The sequence below is a fragment of the Brassica rapa genome, chromosome A01, assembly GCF_000309985.2.
Source record: "Brassica rapa cultivar Chiifu-401-42 chromosome A01, CAAS_Brap_v3.01, whole genome shotgun sequence".
NCBI classification, from domain to species: domain Eukaryota; kingdom Viridiplantae; phylum Streptophyta; class Magnoliopsida; order Brassicales; family Brassicaceae; genus Brassica; species Brassica rapa.
The window spans coordinates 23,217,925-23,238,460 of NC_024795.2; the positions used below are offsets into that span (position 1 = coordinate 23,217,925).

General features: G+C 35.5%; 3 protein-coding genes across 3 annotated transcripts; all 3 read left to right on the plus strand.

Moving 5' to 3' along the window:
- Positions 1-1,304: 1,304 nt before the first annotated feature.
- Positions 1,305-2,288, plus strand: LOC103838290 (protein ALP1-like). Its single transcript, XM_009114721.1, has one exon. It carries the CDS (start codon positions 1,305-1,307, stop codon positions 2,286-2,288), a length of 984 nt encoding a protein of 327 aa, XP_009112969.1.
- Positions 2,283-16,839, plus strand: LOC103837543 (transcription initiation factor TFIID subunit 1). The gene is made up of 21 exons (XM_009113905.3): positions 2,283-2,433; positions 2,517-7,309; positions 7,380-7,427; positions 7,570-7,667; positions 7,746-7,796; positions 7,910-7,955; positions 8,288-8,542; positions 8,674-8,889; positions 9,220-10,303; positions 10,449-10,651; positions 10,744-10,981; positions 11,118-11,454; positions 11,532-11,726; positions 11,818-11,913; positions 12,019-12,225; positions 12,522-12,728; positions 12,884-13,349; positions 13,433-13,569; positions 13,698-13,754; positions 13,835-14,836; positions 14,955-16,839. The coding sequence occupies exons 3-21, from the start codon at positions 7,400-7,402 to the stop codon at positions 15,318-15,320; spliced, it is 5,289 nt and encodes a 1,762-aa protein (XP_009112153.1). The 5' UTR covers positions 2,283-2,433; positions 2,517-7,309; positions 7,380-7,399; the 3' UTR covers positions 15,321-16,839.
- Positions 16,840-17,730: 891 nt separating this feature from the next.
- Positions 17,731-18,240, plus strand: LOC103837555. Its single transcript, XM_009113915.2, has one exon. It carries the CDS (start codon positions 17,845-17,847, stop codon positions 18,025-18,027), a length of 183 nt encoding a protein of 60 aa, XP_009112163.1. The 5' UTR covers positions 17,731-17,844; the 3' UTR covers positions 18,028-18,240.
- Positions 18,241-20,536: the final 2,296 nt, after the last annotated feature.

Consider the following 20,536-nt stretch of genomic DNA (forward strand, 5'->3'; position numbering starts at 1 on the left):
AGATAAATAGCTACAGGGTTTTATTTGTTGAAAAAGAAAGAAGGTAGAACAACTGTCATAAACAGTTTTAAAGAAGCTACGGGTTATACTTTAGTATGGAGAAGTTTTAAGAATCATCTTACCAATCAAAAAACTTGGTATGATTGCTACAATTGGTTGTCCAATAAGACTGGAGTGACTATAGATCATAGCACAGGACAAATCAACATGGACAAAGAGTGGTGGGATGACCGGATAAAGGTATTTTGTTAGATTAAACACTTTTTATATATATATATATTTTTTCTTTTGACCTATATCACTAATTTTGCTTTATTGAATTCTTAGGAAAATTCAGTGGCTGGAAGATTTCGTAAAAAATCTTTAGCCAACCAAGATTTGCTAGAAAAGGTTTTTAGTGGAACTCATATTGGAGCTAAAGATGGATGGTCAGTTGGGAGTGGCCAGGATGTTTATCGTCCCCAATATGGATATGATACTGAGATGGAGTTCAATATTGGTACAACTTCTCAAAACGAAAATGTAGACGGGTCATTACCAAACATGGTAAATGACCAAGGTGATGATCTTCCATATCCAACTTCAAGCAATAATCACCCTCCCCGTGCTGGTGGTAATAATAAGCCAAACAAGCGTAAACGTACAGCATCAAATATTGATAATTCGTCTGAGTTATCAACAGTGATTCGAGAACGTTCTGATGCAATAAAATTGGCAGCATGCGAAATGTCGTCGGCTTTGACATCTGACATAACTATGGCTTCACGGCGTCTACACCAAATTTCAGAGATTGAATTTGGTTCATCTTTTTACTGGGATGCCACTAAATTACTTTCTACAGATGAAACTGTTCGAAGATGGCTAATAGGCATTTCTGAAAATGAACATGCGCTTCGTTATCTAGAACATGTTGTTGGTCGTAAACATAATGAATAGTTATTAATATTTAGAGCTTGGTTTTCGATAGATTTTAAGTGGGGATTTAAAAATTGATTTGTTTTATTTATTTTGCTTTTTATTTGAACTTAGTAATTTAATAATTTTTCTTTTATACTAAAATTTTATATTTAATACTTTATTTCCCATGTAACTTATATTTAGATTGTTATTTACAGATTGTACAACTATTTTGGTGTATGATAGAAGATGGAGATGAAGAGTCTCGGTTGATTTCTGAACTGTCAGACGAAATCAGGCTAGAGAAAATGATTAGACAACCATTGTGTGCACATCCTACTCGTGGTCGTCAACTTGTCCACGATTTAATCCATGGACATTCATTACAATGTCACTTTCTCTTAAGAATGCAGCCAGAGGTATTTCTTGATCTATGTGACAAGATAGAGAATCAATACAAGATGAAATCTTCACGAAATATGTCGGTGAAAGAGAGTGTTGCAATATTTTTGTACATCTGCGGTCACAATGCCACTCAGAGAAGCGTCATGAGAATGTTTGGACACTCACAAGAGAGCATATTTAGAAAGTTTCATGAAGTTCTTGATGTCATGGAACTTATGGCAATAGATATGTTCAAGCCGGATCCAACAAATCTCACTCAAGTCCATCGAAAGCTGCAGTCAGATAGACATTATGGATCAAACTTCAAGGGCTGTATAGGTGCAATGGATGGAACACATGTTCCTGTTATGGTCTCAGGACGAGATCAACAACGATACTGGAACAGGAAAAATCAATGCAGCATGAATATTCTAGGAATATGCAACTTAGACATGTTGTTCACATATGCATATGTTGGTGTGCCTGGGTCTGCTCATGATGCAAAGGTTCTAGCATTGGCTATGGAAGATCCTATTTTTCCGCATCCACCTTTAGGCAAATACTATCTTGTTGATTCAGGGTATGCTTTACGTCGTGGATATCTGGCACCATATAGACAATCTCGGTACCATCACGGTCAGTTTCAAAATCAAGCACCACCCAGCAATTTCAAAGAAAAATTTAATCGTATTCACTCTTCGATTCGATGTGTTATTGAAAGAACTTTTGGAGTGTGGAAAGGAAAATGGAGGATAATGCAAGATCGAGCAAGATATGACATTCAAACGACAAGAAAACTTGTGGCAGCAACAATGACACTGCATAACTTTGTACGAAAATCAAGTATACCAGATCCTGATTTTGAAGCAAATTGGCAGCAAGGGGGCAGCCATCAAATAGATGAAGAGATTGAAGACCATGAAGATGCACAAATGGTCGATTCTCGGCAATACATGGAAGGCTTTCGAGATGAGATTGCAATGAATTTATGGAATTCTCGTAGATAAAAGAAGAAGAAGACAATAGAGAGAAGATAGATCTCTTCGTCAAGATGGTGCACAGGCATTATACATTTGAAATCCGTCAAATCCGTTCACATTTACTCCTAGTTCGTCACCCTCGTCCAACAAACCTGCGATAGTTGAAGAAGATGTATTTTAAAATGTGGTTTTCATTTTTGATTTAAAACCCTTTTTTAATCTCCCTTAGTCATTCACTCTCGTTCAAATCTCCAGGAAGGATTCCGGTGAGTTCATGGTAGAAATCTCAAACCTCCAGTCAGTTTCGGAAATGATATCAAGAATTGAAAAACGTATGATAGAACTCGGAAACATGAAAATTAAAAAAAGGTATCTTTACATCTCTGTTTGATCGATTATCTCTCTAATTGATTCTCTTTTTATTTATAAGTATGTGTATTTCGTATTCCTATAGCCATGGCCTTAGCCGCCGAACGTAAGGCGGAGAGGCGTAGAGTCATTGAGGCAATAAAAAAGTAAGCGTAACAATGATTTACATAACTATGGTCATGGTTTATAGGTATTAACAGATTAATTTACGATTACTTTTACTATAATAGTTTAAAGGAGACTCTACTCAGGAAGATGAACTCTGAAGATCAAGGAGGGTCTTAAGTTTTAAGTATTGATAGTTTTACGTACTGATGAAATAAAATTCAATTTGAGATAAACCAGATTCATGATATTTATCTTTCCTTTTTGATTGAAAAATCAATTGACAGAATTATTAAATATTTTTTCAATAATGGTAATTAAATAGAATATTTTTAATTTATTAAAGATACTTGTGTAATTAACAAATAAAAAACGTAACTGAATGTGACAGATATGAAATGATTGCTCAAATAATATTATAGATATATATATTTTGCCAATTATCCCATATTTTATTCACCTGCTAAATGCTTTTAGTGGATGTTGAAAAAGCAAAAAATGTTACGTGATTATCTGGTGTTTAATGTTTTCAATGGTTTAAAAATTAAAACTAAACAATGTAATCCACCAGAATAACATGTCATTTTATTATTGGTGACTTAAATTGCTGATATTTTTTTACATCTTAAGTTTTTTTCATATCAATTATATAACAAATTAGTTAATTAATTTAAGTATTATAGATATCTTTAGTTTTTTTTTTCATATCAATTATATGACAAATTAATTAATTAATTTAAGTATTATAGATAAAACTTTATTATTTTGTGTTATATAAGCAAAGACTTGTTTCATTTAGTTTGGGTACACCACTTTAAATAATGAACTAGATTTTGATCCGCGCTTAGAAAGCGCAGGTTTATTTTTTGAATTTAATAATTTTTAATAAAAAATTTTATATAAGATAGTTTATAAGTTTGGCCATATTATTCGGAACCGAATAATCAACCTGTACCAAATTGAAAAAATGAAACCAAACTTGAACCAACATTTATAAATAACCGAACATATCAAATATCTCTAGAACCAAGATAAATAGATACCTGAATTTTTAAAATACAAATTATATACCTACAAATATTAATTATATGTAATTTCTAAATAACCAAATATCTTAAATATACTATTTATAAGCTGAATTATCCAATAAAAACAAATTACTCAAACATTTTTTTCAAATATTAAAAAAAATATCTTAATAAGTCCTCAACATTCAGTCTAATTTTCCACTAAAAGGTACCAAAACACCAATAAGTGGTATCCACAGTCAAACTAGTAAACACAGTCACCATATATAATCTAGTTTTAATTTAATAAAAATATATTATTTAAAATCCTTTAAAATCTAAAACCCATATTAACTCGTGAATCTATACTAGATGACATGGTAAAAATCTAAAATAACATGATAATATTTTTTCAAAATTTGATTAAATTTTTCATATAAATTTTACTAAGATATAAAATTGAATAAACTACATTTTTTATGTTATACATTCTAGTTTATAGGTTTTATAATGACTATATTAAGATTAAATTTTTGAGTTTTAGAAATAAAATTATTATTAAGTTGAGTATAGTTGAGTTACCTATAAATGTTAAAAATAAATAATATATTTTATTTAAACATAAAAAACATTCTAAAAATGCTATAATTTCCTGAGAAAATATTTATACAAAACCCTTTCTCCTAATAAACTCAGTTGTAAAAGATTTTCATCACAAAAAAAACCTAGGAAGGTTTTCAAAGAAAAATTTATGATTTTGAAATATAATTAAGCTTGTTGTTGTACTGTGAAATATTTCTCTAATCGTAATTGGAAGTTAATATGTTTTGACCGTCGAATGGTATCATGTTTTTAACTTTCGGTTAACCGTACTTGCATCATGTTTTTATGTTAGTTTGAGTCATAAAACATTTAATATGAATTAAAAGTATGGTATTGTTCAGACTTTAATTACCAATAAATCCAAATGTTTTTATTGTAACTGCTTTTGTTAAAGAAAAATTATTGTTGGTTGTATGATTATTAAATCAGTTATAAAATAATCTGTTTTTTTTAATAGGTTTAGTGGCACAAAAGTAGTATTCCAAGGAAAAATATGGGTAAAATATATCAATGATTCTGAATTAATAATATTGATGTATAAATCTTTGGTGTATTATAGTAAGTTGAGTATTAAATAAAAGCATTGGTTATTTTATAGGTAGAGAAATATAAGGTAATTGATTAGTGTATAGTAAGAGAAATATATAGTGAGACCAAAAAAATAGTTAAGTTTAGTGAATAGGTCCAACAACCTTTCATAAGTAGATTGTTTGGGACTCCTTCCCTTTTAATAGTATAGATATAAGATTTTATGTGTATTAAGTATCAGGCGAAAGAACGAGATAATGATGTTGATTGTTAGAAAGTAAAACTAGTTTGTTAAATAAAAAATCATTGTACATGTTTTAGTTACTATTTTTTCCACCAATCAATTAAAAATGGTTTTCAATTCATTTACTCCAAAAGTAACAAATGTAAAATTAATATTTTCTTTTCAGTTTACTTTTCGTTTCACTTTTTGGATGTACTCAAGAGTTTGAAATGATATGATTTTAATGAGTATTTAAATGATTTTATATGAATTATAAAATTTATTATAATTTTTGTTAAACAACTTTAGAATTTCATCTAAAAACATATAATTTAGATTTTTTATTTTTATTTTTTTAAAATTTTTACTAAAAACTATATCTAAACACTCTAAATTCACTTGAAACTTTCAAAATTCATAACTTAATCTGATTTTTAATAACAGTGTATTTTAGAATATTTTATTAAATTTCTAGTTTAATAATGGTTGATTTAAATCAATCTTTTAAAATAGATATTTGAATAACAGTAAATTTATTATTTTAATACAAATCAATTCAAACTCTCCTTTGAATACATCCACTATTTTCTTCCTTTTCTACCTTTCTTTTTGCACTTTTTAACTCAAATCAATACCTATCAGAGCCATAGATTAATGAAGCAATATAAAATTCAAAGTCAAACTGTAACATGTAACTCAAGGTTAATCAATATTAAATTTAAATTTAGAGCGGTCAGAGAAACACTAAAGTGTTAATGTAGACATAAGTAGGAGCAAAAATAATTCGAACCATGCATGTAAGAGGAGACAGAGGGATTGATCAACACAGCAGCGAAATGAGAAGACGAAAGTTGGAAGATGCAAGAGAGAGTGGAGGATGGATCCTTTGTCTTTACTGTCTATTTGAGTAGGTATTGTCTTACACTAGGTGACCTCTGCTGGATCGCAAGAAGTAACAAATAAGTTGTTCACAATTGCCGACATTGATATCTTCGGGTAACTTGTGCGTTCCTAAGAAATGATATTCTCATGCTAGTAATAAGTAGCAATGACAAGTTTAAACGCAGCGATATAAGTTGGTGAAACTTACCAAAACATCCGGGTTGGCAGAGGCTGAAGCTCTGTACCGTTCTTCAAAGACCTGAACTCTTCACCACTCTTTTAGATATTAGAAGCGCTTTGAAACTAAGAGATTAGAGACCTTGAAGACTTAACATGAACGAAAAAAATTCAACATTATGTGTGCATGCATGAAGCAAGGTGGTTAGCATTTGTTGTAAAGAAGAAGAATAAACTTAACCACATCATAGCATGCATAACGCTTTAGATATAAAAGATTGTAAATTTAAGCTTTCTTCATACCCAATTCATCGATCGAACGAAATAAAATCTGAGTATATTATCTATGTACTGGTAAAACAATACTTCTTTTATGATTCCAAATATTCCACCAGCCGGACAACAACATTAAAACCTAATGTCGAACTCGGTAATCAATACTTGAATTAATTCCTTGTCCTTGGTGAGGATTGACTGGAGTCTGTGTGCAAATTGAACTTTTTAATTGATTATCTGCATGGACCTTCTTCTCCGAGGATCAACAAAATCAGACAATTGATAAGCTTACTCGTGTATATTTCAAGAAGAAACAGAGTGGCGGGAAGAAGTTACAAGAGAATTGAAGAAGAGAAGATTTGAAAATAAAAGACTCTAGTTCATTGAGAAGGTTTTACTTTCTGTATGTGAGTATAGATAATGTGGCCGTTGAGTTGGATAGCTTTTGGATTGAGTTGAGTCTGTTGACTTGAGGAGCTACGTCTCGGTTAGGCCAGCGTTTCCATAATCAAATACATTGGATTGAGTTGATTTTTATGCGGAGGAGAAATACAAGTAATGTTAATTGGAGATGTTGAAACAGCTTTCTCAATTGGTTTAATTGTCGGATAGGGTTTGGTTTGGTTTGATTTGGATCGGTTAATAACATTAATTCCGGTTGAGAACTGGACCCGGAAAACACTCAATTTTTATCGGGTCGGGTTGTAATCCTTTATAAATAAACGCCTCATACGATCTATCGAGCCCGCTAATTTCATCCCCCTTGCGATTTGGTTTTCCTCCGATTCGAGCATTGTTGCCTCGGAGCTCCTCTTCGCCACCGTGCGCCGTCTCTTCCAATCGCTCAATCGGCTTAGTTCTCCGTCTCCGGTTTAAAGGTTTTCTATACTCTCAATCTCAATTAGGGTTCCAAGGTTGATTCTTGATTCTAAGAAGCGAACTTTGCAGGGCACTTTATTGGATTTGAGATGGCTGAACGCAACGAGGGTTCTTCAGGTAATATATCGTTGCAATTTAGGCTATTTTAGCTATGTTTATAGGGTTTAGTTTCATTAGATAGAGTCTAAGAATTATTATGTAAAATCAAATGGCTGATTATAACTAACATGTTTATTGAAAACTTTTGATTGATTTGCAGAGGACGATGAAGAGTATGCGGACAGAAGCAGGGGACTGGAGTTTATCTTTGGAAACGTTGATAACTCTGGTGATTTGGATGCTGATTACCTTAATGAGGTGATTATTATAGCTTTTACTCTTTCTGTGTCTTCATAAGTTATGATTGTGTATGCTCGATGGTTTTCAATTCAACAGGACGCCAAGGAACATCTTTCTGCATTGGCTTCGTCTCTTCCAGACATAATGGTGACATTCTGACTCTTTTCTAGTCTTGTTTCTTTAAATTTATAGCGAGAGTGAAGTGTGAGTCTTTTAAGTGATGTTTCTTGTACCAAAACTGGTGTTTCTAAACTCAACAGCTGATGGCAAGTTCAGGATGTACAACAAGTGATCCAGCTGAACAAGGTGATGTTGTCCGCTTGTCTCCTGCGTTTTTTTTATAACTTTTCTGTTAGTTACCTTCAGTTTCCAACGTTTAGTTTTCATTTTACCCTGCTACAAATTTCTACCTTCCAATGAAACGTTCCCATCATCATGATCTTGCATTCTCTTAGTTTGGCCTTGGTCATAGTCTATTCTTAACTTGATAATGTGATGGAAATTGTCTTACATAAGTTGTATACATCAAATTTTAACAAGGTTTAGGTGTGAGATTTTTAAATCTGCAACAAGCCCTGCCTTCTATGTTACCAAAGCCTGCTTATCAGTTTGACTAACTAGGATGGTATATCATGTAGATTACAACGAAAAAGCTGCGGATGCTGTTGATTATGGGGATATTGATGAAGAGTATGACGGGCCTGAAGTTCAAGTAGCTACTGAGGAAGATCATCTACTGCCAGAAAGAGAGTATTTTTCGTCTGCAGCTGCCTCGGGTAGTTTATATTCCAAAGCTTCTGTGTTTGATGATGACGATTATGATGAGGAAGAAGAACAAGAGGTGGAGCACATGCCATTTGAAGAAACTTTTGATTCTGAAGATAGTGAATCAGGTTTGCTGTTGAAATTGCCGTTCGTGAACAAAAGATTAGCAGATTAAGTTCTGTACTTTTGGTGTGTCATTTAATTTCTTAGATGTCTCGGGACCTACTGACTGTGAGACATAAACAATATTGCTTTGCAGTTGTCTTAAAGGAAGACAACGCGTTGGAGTATGAAGAGGAGGCTTCCATCCTGGGAAATGAGGAACGATTGGACACAAATGAGAAAAATGCAACGTCACTGCCTACCCTGTATGTTGAAGATGGTATGGTCGTCTTACAATTCTCTGAGATATTTGCTATTCATAAGCCACCACAGAAACGAGCAAAAAGAGAAAATAGATATATCACTTACAGAGGTACGTGATCTGGAACGGTCTTCTTATGTTTGTTTCTTCAAATCCTATTGAGTTCTTTTGTTCTGGACATGAGTTTCTTAAAATCTGCAACAACAATGAAATTTCTGTAGATTTTCAGCATTTCCTCTTAAAATCTTAAGGCCATTAGGTGTTGAAAGCATGCGAACTTTTGTTTCTCAGTCTCTTCATGATACGTGTATTTGGTGCCTCAAAATGATGGCTGCGTCCTTTTTGTCTTTATTTTCTCTCTTTTTGTCTCTGCATTCTTGTTTTCTGTTTATAATTCATCTCTTCTTATGGGACTCTTAAATCATAGCCTCTTTTGTACAGATAGATACAAATCTATGGAGCTTGTTGAAGATGATGAGGGGTTACTTCTTAAGAGCCATGGTAGGGTCGACACTCATGTGAAACAAGCTGATCTGATTCAGCTGGATGTTCCGTTACCAAAAAGAGGGGATTTACAGCTGGTAAAAGCTGGCACATTCGGAAGCATCATACCAGAATCGAGAGAATTTACCAAGCCAGGACGGGATTCATGCACCATGGGTGAACTGTTGAAGCAGGACTTACAAGACGATAAATCATCTCTGTGCCAGTCACAATCATCAATGGAAGTTTTTCCTCTTGACCAGCAAGAATGGGAAAATCGAATTATTTGGGAAAATTCTCCTGGAGTTAGTGGTAATTCTTGTGAAAGCTTCGAATCTGGAATTGAGTCAGAAAGCCTGCTTATTCAAGGAACAAACTCAGAGACTGAACAAGAAAGCTTAAACGTGGTGAATTCTGGAGAGCAAGCTCAAGCTGAAAATAATAAGCATGTATCTTTTTTTGTCAGTGGCTTGGAGTCTCTTGGTTCACACACTACTAGTGAGTCCACTAACAAAAGTAGACGTCATCCGCAACTCCTTAGGTTAGAATCTCAGTGGGATGAGGATCATCGTAGTGAAAATGACAATACTGGAGGGAAGAATTTAAAGCAGCTTAAAAGGGACACTGTTGGACGCTTTAGCAGACTTGGATTGCAAGAGAGGGATATGGGGGATGACCCATGGTTAGATAGCATAATTTGGGAGTCAGATAAAGAGTTGACCAGGTCTAAACTAATATTTGACCTTCAAGATGAGCAAATGGTCTTTGAAATCCCGGATAACGGGGAAAGCAAAGATCTTCAACTTCATGCTGGATCTATGATTCTATCCCGGTCTTCAAAGCCCAAGGATAAAAGATTTCAGGAAGGCTGTGGCTCAAATTATGGGTTCCAGTTCAATATTTCTAATGACAAGTTCTATATGAATGGGAAAAGCTGTCTGCAACTGCAAGCAAATGCTAATCAATTCGGCGTACACAGTTTGAGAGTTCTTCATTCAGCGTCAGCGATTAAATTACAGACAATGAAGAACAAATTGAGCAAGTAAGTGGGTCAATTTACATTGTACACTCGTATTTACATTGTTTTCTGTCTGCACACTTCAGATTGCTATCACACTGGATATAGTTCTTTTGACATCCATCTTTTGGTAGTATCTGTTATAATGTTTTGTGTTAACTCGTTGCAGTAAAGACATAGCAAATTTTCACCGGCCCAAAGCTTTATGGTATCCACATAACAATGAGCTAGCGATCAAGCAGCAAGGAAAGTTACCAACCCAAGGATTTATGCAAATTGTAGTTAAGAGTCTGGGGGGTAAAGGAATCAGGATACACGTTGGCATAGAGGAATCTGTCTCTTCTTTAAAAGCCAAGGCTTCTAGGAAGCTAGGTTGGTTATTTTTCCTTTCCCTTTCTGTTTAGACGCGGATTCTATTTGGCGAACATGAGGTACTATTGATTTCACTGAAAATTGTTTTGCAGATTTTAAGGAAACTGAAGCAGTGAAGATTTTTTATATGGGAAAGGAACTTGAGGATGAAAAGTCTCTTGCTGAACAAAATGTACATCCAAATTCTTTGGTCCATATTTTACGCACCAAGGTACATCTGTTACCATGGGCACAAAAGCTTCCTGGCGAACATAAATCTTTGAGACCTCCGGGGGCATTCAAGAAGAAATCAGACCTATCTACTAAAGATGGCCATGTTTTCTTAATGGAGTAAGGCACAAAACTTACTTGTCTAATTGGGAACTTTTGTTTTTTTTTTCTTAACCTGCATGCTACTTTGTTGCTCTTGTGGTTATTTTGTTCTATGTCCATTTAGTCACCATTACTTTTCATCAATCTGTGTTAGATATTGTGAAGAGAGGCCCTTGATGCTCAGCAATGCAGGAATGGGTGCAAATTTGTGCACGTATTATCAGAAGTCATCCCCAGCGGATCAGCATGGAAACCTGCTGTGCGATAAAAATGACACTTTAGGGAATGTGATGATTCTAGAACCTGGGGAGAAATCTCCTTTCCTTGGGGAAATACATGGTGGCTGCAGTCAGTCATCTATTGAAACAAACATGTACAAAGCACCTGTTTTTCCACATAAGTTGCAATCAACGGATTATCTGTTGGTCCGGTCTTCTAAAGGAAAGCTCTCTCTAAGGCGTATTGACAAGACATTTGCTGTTGGACAACAGGTTTGCCTTTTGAAAGATTTATCTCTTTGTTTTGGTTTCATGTTTAAAGTCGGCGTGCTGAGATTGTATCTTCTTAGGAACCTCGAATGGAAGTAATGTCTCCTGCATCAAAGAATCTGCAGACTTATTTGGTGAACAGGATGTTGGTCTATGTGGACCGAGAATTTAAGCATCGCCGCCGTATTCCTGCAGATGAGCTGTCTTTCTTATTTTCTAGCTTATCCGATGCAGTAGTAAAGAAGACCATGAGAATTCATGGTATTTTTCTTGAGGTAATTGTCAGATTCTTGCGCATAAGCGGCATCATGCAAGTTTCTGTTATACATTATCACGCTGACCTCTTTCATGGACTCTAAATTGCAGAGGGATAAAAATGGCCATATTTTCTGGTACAAGAAACATAGGTTTGACAAGATTCCACATGAGATTGAGTTGAAAAATCTTGTGGCACCAGAGGATGTAAGTCTCGCTTTTGTGTTCGTTGCATGTATCATGTTAGTGAGCTTTGAGAGCTATTTCTGGAAATATATATTTAAAGATGCATTCTATGTTTTGTTGCCCTAGGTGTGTTCCTATGAGAGTATGCTAGCTGGGCTGTACCGGCTCAAACATTTAGGGATCACCCAGTTTACATTGCCTGCCAGCATATCAACTGCATTGGCTCAGCTCCCAGATGAAGCCATTGCTCTTGCCGCTGCTTCACATATTGAGAGGGAGCTGCAGATTACTCCGTGGAATTTGAGTAGTAACTATGTTGCTTGTACAACTCAGGTGAGTATCACTTATCTATACTGAGAAGTTTTATATGCAGTGAGTTCTTATCTTTACATTGTATCCCTAATCCATTAAAGGCATGGTCAGTCATCCGTTCTCACTGCTCGAGCGAAACATTACTAGTACTTTGCAATAATGACTAGAATCTATTTCAGCTCTATCATCTCTAGTTTTGTTAAGAGGTTTTCTTTCTCCCGTCTCTGGAAGTGGAGTTGATGTGTATTCTTTTGTTGCTTGGCCCGTTGGCCGGTTCGATTCTCATTTACCTGATTTTCAACTTTTTGTTTGAGTAGGACAGAGCAAATATAGAGCGTTTGGAAATTACTGGAGTTGGCGATCCCTCTGGACGAGGTCTAGGATTCAGCTACGTCCGAGCTGCGCCAAAAGTGCCAGCTGCAGCTGGTCGTATGAAGAAAAAGGAAGCAGCGTGTTGCGGAGCCCCAACTGTAACTGGTACAGATGCTGATCTTCGCAGATTAAGCAGGGAAGCAGCTCGAGAGGTTCGTTTCTTTATTTTAAATGTCTAGGAACCTAAAGGGACACATATTCTCTTCTATTTTGCTAGTTTCCCGTTTCTTCTAGACTTGTATAAAACGTAAAGCTCATCGAAATTTTTTTGACCAAGTGAGATATGGTTGGCTGGATCTCTTTATAGGTTCTTCGCAAGTTCAATGTTCCTGATGAGAAAATGGCCAAGCAAAATCGATGGCACCTGATAGCTATGATACGCAAGCTATCGAGTGAGCAGGCTGCATCTGGTGTACTTAAGGTTGATCCTACGACAATAGGTAAGTATGCCCGTGGCCAGAGAATGTCTTTCCTACAGTTACAACAGCAGGCCCGGGAAAAGTGTCAGGAGATTTGGGATAGGCAACTTCTGTCCCTTTCAGCTTGTGATGACGATGAGTCTGAGAGTGAAAATGACATGGACTCCTTTGTCGGAGATCTGGAAAATCTACTCGATGCTGAGGAGTGGGAAGAATCTAATACGTCTAAAAATGACAAGTTTGATGGAGTCAACGGATTCAAAATGAGACGGCGGCCATATCAAGTTGTGACAGACGAAGATGTTGAAGATGAAGCTGCTGAATATGCCGAGTTACGCCGATTGCTGATGAAAGGTACGTGCTTTTAACTAAAGCATTAGCGCTATTCATTTAAGATTGTTTCGGTAATGAATCACTGACCGGTGGTGTTTATCTAGATGACGAAAAAAGGAATATGAATGCTGAATTTGTCAGAAAGGACAGTGTCAGTGCCAAGAAACATATTGCCTCCCGTCCTGATGCATCTTTCTTAGTTACTAAGAGCACCTTTTCCAAAAACACAGCAAACGTCAGTGTAAGTTCGGAATATTTTAAACCCTTTCCCTCTTTTCTTTTATTGCTTACTGTGTCAACTTATCAGGTCCTGCATTAGACATTATATGATCATTCTGAGGTGATGTCTGCTCTATCTGTCTTAACCAGGTATTCAAAGAAAGAAAACCAGTGAGAGATAACTTCTTCTGTGGAGCCTGTGGTCAGGTATAATTACTTGTCTAGATTATGAATCTAACATTGAATCAAAGAAAAAAACAACGCTTGACTGTTATGTTCATGACCAGCCTGGACACATGAAAACCAATAAGCACTGCCCAAAATACAGATCAACTACAGAACCACAGCCCGAAGGTATATATGTGAAGAAGTCTTCTGGGACACCGAGTTCTTCAGATCTATCAGGCCAGGTCAAGCTGGAACCTACCAAAAGCAAAAAGACCGCGCCAAAAAGTCAAACAAAAGTTTCTGTAGATGAAGCTCCGAAGGGAGATAATCCAACTTCCAAAACCGGAGGTCTTACCCTGAGGTTTAAATGTGCTATACCCGCTGGAGGGATGTTAGATAAACCCGGTTCTGAAACTCCAAGACGCTCTATGGAAGAGCCTGATAGACCTTTGCCTTCATTGATGCCTGCATTTATCAGAGAGAGAGGGGAGAGCGAGTCTCACAGGCCTTCTGTTTCTGGACAATCATTTTCTAATACAGAGAGAAATCAGCCTGCATCAAGCAGGCTCACTATGTCAATCACGCAGCCATCATTACGCATGGATAAAGAACTCCTGATACAGCGGCCGAATGAAAGGGAACAGCCCCAGAAGAAACTTGTTATAAAACGTTCGAAAGTGATAACTGATAGCCTTGAACTGAGTTCACAGTTTGAGTCCAGGAAGACAATGAGAATGGCAGAACCAGAAGGTTTTCAGAGTCAGCAGAGATTCAGATTGTCAGAGAACTCACTACACCGGGGACCAAAAGAGGGTAGAGTATGGCAAGAAGAACGGGAGATAAGTACGGAAAGGCACAGGGAAGCAAGGGTGAGAAGGGATTATGCTGATATGACTGAATTTGAAAAGGCCAATGAGATAGGGAGTGAAAGGGAGGAAAAGGAACGGCAAAAGAAGCTGCAGCCGGAAGTAATAGAGAGATATCTAGAAGGTTATCCTCGTCGAAGAAACGATAAAAAATTGTTAGAAAGAGTTCAGAAAGTCAGAAGCCAGTATGTCTCTGACTTTGAAAGGAACGTGGCACAGTACGCACCTCAACCAAAACGACGCAAAAAGGGAGAGGTACAATTCTCTTTCACTTTATCTCATTGCTCTGTAACCACGTTGCATGCTTTCACTGTGATACATGATCCTATGAGAATTCATCTTTGTTTTCTCTTCTCTGTTTACTTACCAACAGGTTGGCCTAGCAAACATCTTGGAAGTCATAGTGGACACACTAAGAGCCAAAGAAGTAAACGTGTCGTACCTCTTCTTGAAACCTGTTTCGAAGAAGGAGGCTCCGGACTATCATGACGTTGTGCAACGCCCCATGGATCTCTCGACAATCAGGGATAAGGTACGGAGGGTAGAGTACAGAGACAGAGAGCAGTTTAGAAATGATGTCTGGCAGATCAAGTACAATGCTCATCTTTACAACGATGGGCGTAACCCGATGATACCGCCCTTGGCAGATGAGCTGCTGGTGAAATGTGATGGCTTGTTGGAGAGATATAGAGATGAGTTAACAGAAGCAGAGAAAGGTATAGTAAATCTCATTGACTGATTGAGAAGGGAAGCTGTATCCTATTTAGATGGGATGGTATCAAGTTTCCAGGTTTCAAATAAATTTCGACACTTCCTAATATGAGTAGTGAAGGGTATATGGAAGTAATTACAAAAGTAGGGCAGTGTAAATGAGAATAGCAACAACAAGAAATTTTTTTATATAAATTGAAAGGGAAATTAACAAATGTTTTTGTCGCCAATTTTTAGTAGCCCATGTAGGTAGGCTGACTTGAACACAGGAACTGACTGGTCAGAGTCCTCTGAAGAGAGCACTATTGGACAACAAAGGTTTTCAGTTGGTGTGGTTAGGTTTAATTCAAAATATAGAAGTAAAACTATATAAAATATTCATACAATTTTAAAGTATTTATTATTCAATATATTCTAAATTAGATTTATCTAAACATACTCCATAATTATATTTATTCTCATGTCTTTGTGGTAACAACATGAGAATCTAATTGTCACACACGAATAGTTTGACGACTAAATCCACTGGAAATAAATTTAAAACTTTAAGTGATTATCCAATTTTCTTGATGTAGTTGTCATGTGTAGGTATTAAAATCTGGAATAAGATTGTCTATTGGTTACTTTTAAAAAATGTTTTCTTATGGGTGTTAATTTTCTAAAATAAAACTACCAATAGCTTAGACACAACATTAAACAACTACGACTGAAACACGTGGCATGTGTCTCATGGGCTCGTAGAACATATGGTTAGCTAATTTTAATGCTTAGTTTAATTAAGGTTCGAAGCAATGAAGCTTAAAGCTTAAGAAACAATAGTTTTGATGCTCCTTGCACAAGTCGCAACAATCTTCACTCATATTTTCTTCGGACTTGAGCATCTTTAGTGTTTGTTGCTACGTCCCATTAACTACTCTACTGATCTTATTCTCAACCTCAGGGATTAAGTTGATTTACTTAATTCACCCCTATCTTTGATTTATATTTAAAATCCCTAATTCTCTTGTTACGCGTCGATTTGCTTTGATTAGTCGGTAGCTAACTCATTTTATATCACCTAGAATTATTCTCCCACTGTCCCACCATACCTAATATATCGTTGCTTGGAACAAATTAAAGTTTCAGAAGTATATACTTCTAATCATATATATCGTTTCTAACTATACTTTGGATTTTATGACAATTTCTTCAATTTGAGTAAGTTTTGTTTCAGATTATACTTGAATATGAATTAGGATCATATTGTTTTAGCAACATGCCATGTTGTTATTTGCAAATATCGCAAAGTTAATGATACAGATTCCACTTTATGTAATAAACAACTACCAATCATTCGAGATAAATTAATGAATAATAATCATTATCTTATGCACTTTATGATCAACACTTTATGATCTTTTATATTGCAACCAATTGATTCCCCATAATAAAGTATCAACTTACATGATTTGATGTGTATGTAAGTATATATTAATCAAAATCTTAGTCAGCCTTACACTGCAAAGGGGAACATATGAAGCTTCATAAGTGTTATAACAAAAAAAAAAGTCAGAATATCAATTAAAATTCAACCAAAATCAACATCAAATTGTATTGATGTCCTCGTCATGTCCTATTGGTGCATAATTTCCATCCTGATCCATATCAACCAAACGCGTATGGTACTATATATAAACATACCGTGTATAAATTTACATTAAATAATATCATAACGAGCATACATTTTCACGTGGATTATATACGTGCATGGACACGCTTCTATTTAAACGATATCTTTATTTGAACCTTAAACTACACTACACAACAAACTGAGAAACCATTTGTGGACTTCAAGAAAAGCTCTCTAATTTTAGATTTAGGGAATTAGTTTAGCTAATGATCGTTGATATATAAATATCTTAATTTTAGCTATCCTCTATTTAAATTCCGTGCTCAAATATGAATATATATATATATATATATATATATATTTAATTGTATATAAATTTTACAAAATAGTTACAAAAAACCATCATAATCAGCATCTAAAATATAAATTATAAAACTGCCGATATGATATTTTTAATAATTTATTAAACAAAATATATATTAGAAAAATCATACGTACAACCTTTCTTTTGCATGCTCGTATCTAGAACAAGTATATACAAACATGTACATAGATTATATGTTTTCTTGTCGGTATACAATAAATGTATATGTACGCCCCTATGTGTTAATAGCAACGTTAGACACATACTTACACATATGTAAGTAAAGAAATGCCCCCAAAGAATAACGGCCCTTCGTATTAACCAAAGTACACTAAAGCATCTTCCGAGAAAATTTTCTAGCGAACCAAACAGCCACGTGGTATATCAATCAACCAATTATTAAATTTATCATAATCCATACGAATAATTGTATGGCTCGACGTGAACGTGTATAAATATAGCTCGCCTTTTGCAAGTAAGACATCACAAAGACAAGAGATTTCAAGACGCGGAAAACATAGAGAGAAGAAACATATACCTCAAAAGCACCAAACACAAACCAAAGAAGAAGAACACAATATGGTGTCTCAAAAGCTGGAGATTTGCATCGAATTAGTGAAGTTTGCCGTCGTTTTTGTAGCCACCGTGGCTGAATCAGTAGAAAAGGCTTTCCGGAAGCCTTTGCCGGCGCTTCCAGCAGTTCATGATGGTAGCCGGAATAGTTACTCGGCCGTTCCCATTCCTCTTGTTGGATTCATGTGATGAGCTTTCTTTTGTTTGTTTATTTTATTTTTCTTCTCTTTTTTGGGTTTTGACCTCGTTAAAGTTAGGAGTGGCGTTTTGAAGTTGTTGATATGTGTATACGCATAATCAAAGTAATCATGAAGAGTTGCAGATGAATCAAACCGTTGAACTTTACCAAAAAAATTGAGCATTAATCGCTTTAACTTTCTTTAAGATCGATCCTTTGAAGATACTACTAATCTACAACTTTGAAAAATTGTAAATTACAAATATATTCGCCATGTTCGAAAACGCAGACGCCTAGCCGCTGATCGGTTCATAGCCGCCGCGATTTTACCCTACTCGGACTAAAAATTTGCTGACCTGTTAATCGGTCCAATAAATCAATTAATCAGCCCATTTACCGATTAATCGGCCTAATTAAACGATTAATCAGCCCATATAAATAACATTAAACTATGAATATATATTTAGGGCTTAAGGGGTTTATATATAGATCACAATTTCACGTCTTTTCTCCTCACTAGCTGATGTGGGACTTTTGTACAACATGATTAATAATCGAAAATAAATAAAACACGCACCCGGGAATCGATGTCGGGTTGATTGGAATTAGTACAAGGGTCTCGGCCATTAGGATACATTGATTCGTATGTTCAAACGAATCGGCCCATTTAAATCAATTAATCGGCTTAATTAAACGATTAATCAGCCCATATAAATAACGTTAAACTATGAATATATATTTAGGGCTTAAGGGGTTTATATATAGAACACAATTTCACTTCTTTTCTCCTCACTAGTCGATGTGAGACTTTTGTACAACATGATTAATAATTGAAAATAAATAAAACACGCGCTCGGGAATCGAAGTCGGGTTGATTGAAATTAGTACAAGGGTCTCGGCCATTAGGATACATTGATTCGTATGTTCAAACGAGCACATATTAGTATATATATGATATAAATATAATATAAGTACAAAAACTAGGCTCCAATTAATCTCCGCTTAATCTCCGATTTTGTGGTAACTTGGTGGGTCCAGGGTTGCCGCCGACTAACGCCTAGCGTAGTTTCGAACCTGGTATATTCGATAACTTATGATATTTAGTAAGCCATCCAGTATTTGTTTTCTATTATTGACAATCTTTTAAAAAAAATCCCCACCCGTTGTAGAGAGAATACTTAAAGTCTTACACGGAAAGAAATACTACCACTTTCTAAGGAGAAACAATGCCTGAAAATAGTGAGGTGTGTGAATTAAGTTAGTTGGTTTCTGAAAAGAGTATGTCAAACTCTTAGAAGTGGATTTGAATTGTGGGATTCTTGACACGACACGAATTCAGGTCTCAGATAAAATATGTAACCATGTTCATGTAAGTTAACTTTCAGTTTATATAACGAAAAATTGGTTACATTTAGTTTTCCGGAATTTAAAGCGAATGTATCCTAATTAATTAATAAATTTTCGGTTTATTAGTTTTAACCTTCTCAGGATTCATGTCATGGTAAGTAAAGTGTTCAACATAATTTGATTAGTTTTTTGAAAATAATTTAGTTGGAGTTGCTAATGTTGAAAGTCAAACCAATTACAAAGTGATTATTGTTCTTGGTTGGCCAACCACGAAATGATGTTAAATCGCCATGTCAAATATTCTGTAAGCCGGTCCTAGAGATCTGTGGGCTAGAAGCCAAAAAAATTATGTGGCCGGGAAGGGTCGTGACCTCTTCAAACTATTAAGGGTACAGTTACCAAGTAGGGTAAGGGAAGTTTTAGGAAAAAAACGGCCGAATTTTAACTTATTATTTGGTGGCTGGAAGCATGTGCTTGACCTGCTTCTGTTCAAGGCCGGCTAAGCAAACTTATTATCCAAAGAAAAAAGACGGTCACCGAGATCTAACGGCTTAAATATTATGATCAGAATCGTAGATATATGCTCCCCGCAGTTAGGAGGATTGTTCTTGATCATTCAGAGCTGAAACTCTTTGATCAATGGCTTATCTTTCTTGAACACCACAAAGATCCGACTTATCGACGGGAATCTCTCGATCGGGCTTGAGCATAAGTCTTGTATATTTTCGTTGCTGAACAATCGTTGTGGCTGAATCAGTAATCCCGCCAACTCAGCGTCCTTCAAACTATGCATGGTGCAACCGTGCAAGTCCAAACGTTGTAATCAAGATAAAAGAATTGAGCACGAAAATAATTATTCCTAAACTGTGTGTTTGTTTACCTCTTTAGCACTAAGGTAATACATAAATGAAATAAAAATTGGGCCTCAATTGGAAAGTGTATTGAGTTTTAATAGGCCTGTCTCCAGAATATAATCTTTAAGTCCAGTTGTGGAGCTTGCCATCCAGTCATCCACCTAACCAACTTACAAATAGTTTAGAATTGTTGAAAAAAATATAAACACAAGTATTTAACGAGGATCAAAAAAAAAAAGATGACTCCAGGATTGTATAAGATAGGTTTGTTTCTGGGACTGTATCTGTGCAATCACCGGCTTATGACTCTAGGGTTAGA

What these genes read in the sequence shown, in the direction of transcription:
- LOC103837555 (XM_009113915.2), top strand. Translation starts at nt 17,845, where the DNA reads ATGGTGTCTCAAAAGCTGGAGATTTGCATCGAATTAGTGAAGTTTGCC.
- LOC103838290 (XM_009114721.1), top strand. Translation starts at nt 1,305, where the DNA reads ATGCAGCCAGAGGTATTTCTTGATCTATGTGACAAGATAGAGAATCAA.
- LOC103837543 (XM_009113905.3), top strand. Translation starts at nt 7,400, where the DNA reads ATGGCTGAACGCAACGAGGGTTCTTCAG. An exon ending in ATGAAGAACAAATTGAGCAA is followed by an intron (nt 10,304 to 10,448) that starts GTAAGTGGGTCA and finishes AACTCGTTGCAG; the next exon opens with TAAAGACATAGCAAATTTTC. An exon ending in CAAGGCTTCTAGGAAGCTAG is followed by an intron (nt 10,652 to 10,743) that starts GTTGGTTATTTT and finishes ATTGTTTTGCAG; the next exon opens with ATTTTAAGGAAACTGAAGCA.